Source organism: Ranitomeya variabilis, chromosome 7 (assembly GCF_051348905.1).
Source record: "Ranitomeya variabilis isolate aRanVar5 chromosome 7, aRanVar5.hap1, whole genome shotgun sequence".
Classification (NCBI taxonomy): domain Eukaryota; kingdom Metazoa; phylum Chordata; class Amphibia; order Anura; family Dendrobatidae; genus Ranitomeya; species Ranitomeya variabilis.
This window is the reverse complement of record NC_135238.1, coordinates 12,077,974-12,085,391: the sequence shown is the minus strand read 5'-3', so window position 1 is coordinate 12,085,391 and position 7,418 is coordinate 12,077,974. Positions and strand designations below refer to the sequence as shown.

The 7,418-nt window shown below is 46.6% G+C and overlaps 1 protein-coding gene across 1 annotated transcript; it reads left to right on the top strand.

The window, feature by feature from the left end:
- On the top strand, positions 1 to 2,524 carry LOC143785324 (E3 ubiquitin/ISG15 ligase TRIM25-like). The gene has a single exon (XM_077274074.1). It carries the CDS (start codon positions 25 to 27, stop codon positions 1,591 to 1,593), a length of 1,569 nt encoding a protein of 522 aa, XP_077130189.1. The 5' UTR covers positions 1 to 24; the 3' UTR covers positions 1,594 to 2,524.
- The last annotated feature ends 4,894 nt before the right edge of the window (positions 2,525 to 7,418 follow it).

Here is a 7,418-nt window from a genome sequence, read left to right as displayed (position 1 = left end):
CATTTCCTGCTTTTTCACAGTACAATGGCGTCTGCTGAGCTGAGGGACGAGCTGAACTGCTCCATCTGCCTGAGCCTCTATACAGATCCCGTATCCCTGAGATGTGGACACAACTTCTGCCGCTCGTGTATTGTGAGTGTGCTGGATGCACAGGAGGCGGCTGGAGGGTATTCCTGTCCTGACTGCAGAGCAGAATATCCAGAGCGTCCGGCCCCGGAGAAGAAACGGAAGCTGAGGAACATAGTGGAGCGTTTCTCATCTACTCAGCCTGATGTGGAGGAGACCAGAATCTTCTGTACTTACTGTACAAAGTCTCCTGTCCTGGCTGTAAGGACATGTCTGCATTGTGAGACCTCCATGTGTGAGGAACATCTCACAGCCCATAACAAGTCGGTGAATCACAATCTAACTGAACCTACGGTGTCATTTATGGATCGAAAATGCTCCACACACAATGAGATCCTGAAATACTACTGTCCTATAGACGCCGCCTGTATCTGTGTGTCCTGCTGGGTGGCCGGAGACCACAGGGGACATTACGTGGAGCTACTAGATGTGGCCTCTGAGAAGAAGAAGGAGAAACTGAAGAAATATTTGGATAATCTAAACCCACAAAAAAAAAAAATTCTGACAAAAGTCCAGAATCTGCAGGATCGTAAGACTAAGATCCAGGAGAAAGCCTCTGATAAGAGGAAGAACATCAGTAAGAGATTTATGGACATTAAGAAGCAACTGGAAATAGCAGAAAAGAAAGCACTGAGCGAGGTCTCCAGGCAGGAGGAGAAGATTGTGTCCCAGATATCTGATCTGATCAAGAAGCTGGAAATACAGGAGGACGAGCTGTCCAGGAAGATGCGTCACGTGGAGGAGATATGTCGTGTCACCGACCCAATAAGAGTCTTACAAGAAAGTGACATTACAGTGTGTAGCCATGGAGGTGATGAGGACACAGGAGGAGATGGTGGAGAGGTCAGTACTGAGGAGGATCTGGATGAGGTTCTGATCTCACTGACCTTACACCGATCTACGAGGGATATTGTCACTAATGTAACATCAGAGCTCGGGGTCCATGCCCCAGACATATTGCTGGATGTGGACACTGCTCATAGATGGGTGAAGATATCAGAAGACCTGAAGACTGCAACAAAATCAGGAGAAAAACAGGACAAACCAAAGTCACCAGGAAGATTTGTGGATTACCCCCAGGTGTTAAGCAGATGTGGCTTCTCTTCGGGACAACATTACTGGGAGGTAGAGTGGGACCAGATAGGAGACTGTGCCATTGGACTGTCCTATCCCAGTATAAAAAGGGAAGGACGACAGTCTTGTATTGCATATAATGATAAATCTTGGTGTTTGTACATGTATGATGTAGAATATAAAGTATGGCGCAACTCAGTCAGATTAGCCCTCAGTGTAAAGCCAACATGTCCGACTCTTGGGGTCTTCTTAGACTATGAGGCCGGGCGTCTGTCCTTCTATGAGCTGTGTGACCCCATCAGACACTTACACACCTTCACCGCCTCCTTCACTGAACCCCTACATGTTATCTTCTGTGTGAGTAAAGGAGCCTCTGTTACAATAAGAAGCTGAGGCCGATGTCGTCCTCGTCACATTATAATTCCATTATTCCTGGTCACATGGACACATCTGTATATAGTGAGTCATCAGCAGGACCCCCTAATAATACAGTGTATATGGCGGAGTCATGGGGGGATTGTTCCTATTGTTTTTCCTTTTCCCTGTAGATCAGATGCAGAATCAATGATTGAGCAGAATGTAAATATTAATGGGTGAATTGTCCTGAGACTGATAATTGTTATTCAGTAAAGGGTTAATCCTCTGATAAAGTGCTGGTATATAGCTGGGATATGTCAGCACTCCTGGGACCCCCACCGATCCTGAGAATAAAGGGGCTGCAGCATTAGTTCAGCCTCCTGCACATCGGAGCTCTGGACTCCCCCGGGGCAGGAGCTGCAGTACGGCCGCAGTGGATGGGGGGCACATCGGGGGTCCGGAGCGCCACTGTGCAGGGTAAACAGGGAGGGGACGCAGCACTAAATCAGCTCTGTAACCCCTTCATTCTCAGGGTCTGTGGGGTCCGCACCGGTCAGTGATGACATATTCCAGCTTTATCCAACCTTTGGAAGCCCCCTGTAATCTCCCCGATATTTACAGCAGGTTTAGTGGACTCGGGTGACTGGTGATCAGTATTGTGTAGGATGCTGGGAGTTGTAGTCCCCATTGTGTATTATCTATCAGATCTCGTCATTGTTACGTGAAGTGAAAGAAAGATTTAAATTTCTGTGACTGATCTCTCTCCATAAATGTATAGGATATGAGGATACATGATAAATATTTGGGGTGATGACTGCTGGGCCTTGTTATAGGCCGAAACATGTGGTTCTACATGTGCACTGGTTTGTTCTCACTGCGTGTAACTCTGATTTTTTAAATTTTTTAACTATTTCTCAATAAAATGGAAGTTTTATACAAATAAGACCCCTGAAGGAGCAGCGGATTCTTCATCGCCGGGTCATACATGGTTTTTCTGGATTTCGTTGCTGCGGCTGCCGAGCCGCGACCCTGTCTGACGGACGGACCCCTGGAGTGAGACGAGGACGGTGAGCAGACTAACATATTTCTTTTTCTTGTTATAAGCTTCTTGTAGTAATGTCCCCATTAGTGATGAGCGAATATACTCGTTACTGGAGATTTCCCAGCATGCTCGGGTGTCCTCCGAGTATTTTTTAGTGCTCGGAGATTTAGTTTTCCTCACCTCAGCTGCATGATTTACAGCTACTAGCCAGGCTGATTACACGTGAGGATTCCCTAGCAACCAGGCAACCCCCACATGCACTTATGCTGGCTAACAGATGTAAATCATTCAGCTGCGGCAAGAAGAACTAAATCTCCGAGCACTAAAAATACTCGGAGGACCCCCGAGCGTGCTGGGAAATCTCGAGTAACGAGTATATTCGCTCATCACTAGTCGCCATCCTAGTCACCTTCATATAGCAATGTCCATCCTTGTTATATTCATGTAGTAATGTCCCCATCCTGGTCACCTTCTTGTAACAATGTCCCCATCCTGGTCACCTTCTTGTAACAATGTCCCCATCCTGGTCACTTCTTGTAGTAATGTCCCCATCCTGGTCACCTTCTTGTAGTAATCTCCCCATCCTGGTCACCTTCTTGTAGTAATGTTCCTATCCTTGTTATATTCATGTAGTAATGTCCCCATCCTGGTCACCTTCTTGTAACAATGTCCTCATCCTGGACACCTTCTTGTAGTAATGTCCTCATCCTGGTCACCTTCTTGTAATAATGTCCCCATCCTGGTCACCTTCGTAAAGCAATGTCCCCATCCTGGTCAAATTCTTGTAGTAATGTTCATATCCTTGTTATATTCATGTAGTAATGTCCCCATCCTAATCACCTTCTTGTAATAATGTCCACATCCTGGTCACCTTCGTGTAGTAATGTCCCATCCTGGTCACCTTCTTGTAGCAATGTCACCATCCCGGTCACCTTCTTGTAGCAATGTCCCCATCCTGGTCACCTTCTTGTAACAATGTCCTCATCCTGGTCACCTTCTTGTAGCAATGTCCTGATCCTGGTCACCTTTTAGTAGCAAATGTCCCCATCCTGGTCACCTTTTTGTAGCAAATGTCCCATCCTGGTCACATTCTTGTAGCAATGTCCCCATCCTGGTCACCTTTTTGTAGCAAATGTCCCCAATGTTGCCGTTATCCACATACATATAAAAAAATATATAAAAGAGAATTCTTCTCACCTGACCCCCTCTCCCTCGGCACACAATGTCCTCGTCTCCTCCACAGCCGGAGCAGTGCAGTCATACGCTGCCTGTGCCGTCATGCCAAAGTCAGCTGTTGGCCTCTGATTGGCCGGTGGCTGGTATTGGTATAGCGGTGTAAAGAGATGGTCTCTGCGCCACAATACATTTCAGTTAAATCAGCTGAGACAAAGCGCTTGGGTCGGCGGCCCCTGGACCGGTTCACGATCGTCGCGGAGAGCTCTGGTGCTTGCGGGCCACATGATTCAGCCTCAGGGGCCGCACGCGTCCCGGGTGTTTTAGACCTTTACACCAAACCTTCATCAGTAAACAGATTGCCCTGGGGAAAAAATATCAGAGAAGACCAACGCAAAGGCATGAAGGCGGAATCCGCCCGCTCCGGACAGGAGAAAGGCGCCTTGGAGGCAACGTGGAGGTCACTATCTGTCCTGGGCTCTTCCCGGAATGACTCATGGTGGATGTAGTATGCTTTGAAAATTTAGCAAATTTCATAGTTTGGAAGAAAAACTTTGCCTTCTTGAAGCTTTGGATTCTTATGGAAAGGACACTGTTGGTTTGGATTCCCACGTTCTTGCAGTGTGGTGGGTGAGACATCAGCTTTTTGTAAGCGTAGGATTCTTTAAGGGATTATGCGGCACACGGACACAGTTCCTGGTGACCGTGCACACATGATGCCAGCAGGGGTGGATTAAGAGTAGTCAAGGCCCCGGGCAGTTTAGAAGGCGTGGACCCCCAAGGTACCAGATACACCACATGACATGTCACATGATCCCCTGTGATAGATCATGTGATAGGTCATGTGAGTAACACACAGGTGCTCTGCTGCACATCTGCAGATGGAACATGACAGATAGCGGCGCGCGTAGCACACTGCACATTTTTCCCAATGAGCACACAAACACCCCCCTCAACCAAAAAGATCAACCCCCACATAGCAACCTACATACAGTACAAACCCTCACATAGCCCATACATCCCATACACATTTTAATAAAAAGAAAAACACACCACATACTCCCCCCGCTCCCGTTCCTGTTCCCCCTAAATTCTACCCCGTTACTCGATGCTCCACTTGTACTTGTGGTGCATATATGCTGGGGCGCCGCCTGATTATATCATCACGCCGGCAGGTCACAGCAGAGGTAATTGGTAATGTGGCCAATACTGGATTAAAGGTTTATTCTCAGGTTGTGTCTTGAGCAGCACACAGCTCTGCAGTCTCCTTACATCCTTCTTGCTGGATTGGAGGGCACTCCTCTTTGAGTGACAGTTCTGGTCAGTCTCTTTGTGCTGAGCTTACACTACTGTGACACATTAACAGTCTGTCAGAGCACTTGTTCTGGAGTCTACACTCATATCACTATATTAACATATAGAGATAACAGCGCCTTTGATCAAGTATTAATTAGGAGAACTGGTCTGCAAAAAGCTGATGCTGGGGGCTGATAACAGCAGCTCAGGAGCTAAGAGACAGTAAAAGGGAGGTGAGCATCTAACAGCTGTATAGAAATCGATGGGTTGGAAAGAGGTGACTGGGATGTTAGGAGTTAACTCCTCAGCCTGTAATGTAAGTACAACACATATTGGGCCAGGCTTTGGTGTTTGGTCTCCTTGTCAACAATCTGTACACTATGTAAGATAAAAGCTCTCATATCAGGGGAACCACAGCAGATAGAACAGCAAGTCAGTTACACATTTGCTTATATTCTGGCTAACAAAAGCAATTTATTAGCATGAGCATACCCATTTAACATGATGGACAGTATTAAAGGACTTTCCACCATTTCCTTATCATTAACATGTAGCCCATGTGTGGTGAGTAACAAAAATAAATGGCATATACTCACCCACAGATCCCACAACTCTCCTCCCTTATAATATAATAATAATAATAATTTTTATTTATATAGCGCCAACATATTCCGCAGCGCTTTACATTATAGAGGGGACTTGTACAGACAATAGACATTACAGCATAACAGAAATCACAGTTCAAAACAGATACCAGGAGGAATGAGGGCCCTGCTGCTCGCAAGCTACAAACTATGAGGAAAAGGGAGACACGAGAGGTGGATGGTAACAATTGCTTTAGTTATTCGGACCAGCCATAGTGTAAGGCTCGGGTGTTCATGTAAAGCTGCATGAACCAGTTAACAGCCTAAGTATGTAGCAGTACAGACACAGAGGCTATTAACTGCATAAAGTGTATGAGAACACGATGCAAGGAACCTGATTATGTTTTTTTTTTTTTTTCTATTTTTAATAGGCCACACAGGGATAGTTAGGTTAATGCGTTGAGGCGGTAGGCCAGTCTGAACAAATGCGTTTTTAGGGCACGCTTAAAACTGTGGGGATTGGGGATTAATCGTATTAACCTAGGTAGTGCATTCCAAAGAATCGGCGCAGCGCGTGTAAAGTCTTGGAGACGGGAGTGGGAGGTTCTGATTATTGAGGATGCTAACCTGAGGTCATTAGCGGAGCGGAGGGCACGGGTAGGGTGGTAGACTGAGACCAGAGAGGAGATGTAGGGTCGTGCTGAGCCATGGAGTGCTTTGTGGATGAGGGTAGTAGTTTTGTACTGGATTCTGGAGTGGATGGGTAGCCAGTGTAATGACTGGCACAAGGTAGAGGCATCGGTGTAACGGTTGGTGAGGAATATGATCCTGGCAGCAGCATTCAGGACAGATTGGAGCGGGGAGAGTTTGGTAAGAGGGAGGCCGATTAGTAGAGAGTTACAATAGTCCAGACGGGAATGAATAAAAGAAACAGTAAGAGTTTTTGCAGAGTCGAAAGTAAGAAAAGGGCGAATTCTAGAAATGTTTTTGAGATGCAAATAAGAAGAGCGAACCAGTGATCGGATGTGGGGGGTGAATGAAAGCTCGGAATCAAGGATAACCCCAAGGCAGCGGGCATGTTGCTTTGGAGTAATGGTGGAACCACACACGGAGATGGCAATGTCAGGCAAAGGTAGGTTAGTAGAGGGAGAGAACACGAGGAGTTCAGTTTTTGACAGGTTCAGTTTCAGATAGAGGGAGGACATGATGTTAGAGACAGCGGTAAGACAATCACTGGTGTTTTCTAAGAAGGTCGGCGTGATAACAGGAGAAGAGGTGTATAATTGGGTGTCGTCAGCATAGAGATGGTTCTGGAAACCAAATCTACTGATTGTTTGTCCAATAGGGGCAGTATACAAAGAGAAGAGGAGGGGGCCTAGGACTGATCCTTGAGGAACCCCAACAGTAAGGGGAAGGTGAGAGGAGGAGGAACCAGCAAAACATACAGTGAAGGATCGGTCAGAGAGATAGGAGGAGGACCAAGAGAGAACGGTGTCCTTGAGGCCGATGGAGCGGAGCATAGTGAGGAGGAGCTGATGATCCACAGTGTTGAATGCTGCGGAAAGATCCAATAGAATTAGCATGGAGTAGTGACCATTAGATTTAGCTGTTAGTAGGTCATTAGAGACTTTAGTGAGGGCAGTTTCAGTAGAGTGTAAAGAGCGGAAGCCAGATTGAAGAGGGTCAAGAAGAGAGTTATCTGAAAGATAGCGGGTAAGACGGGAGTGGACCAGGCGTTCCAGGAGTTTAGAGATGAAGGGAAGATT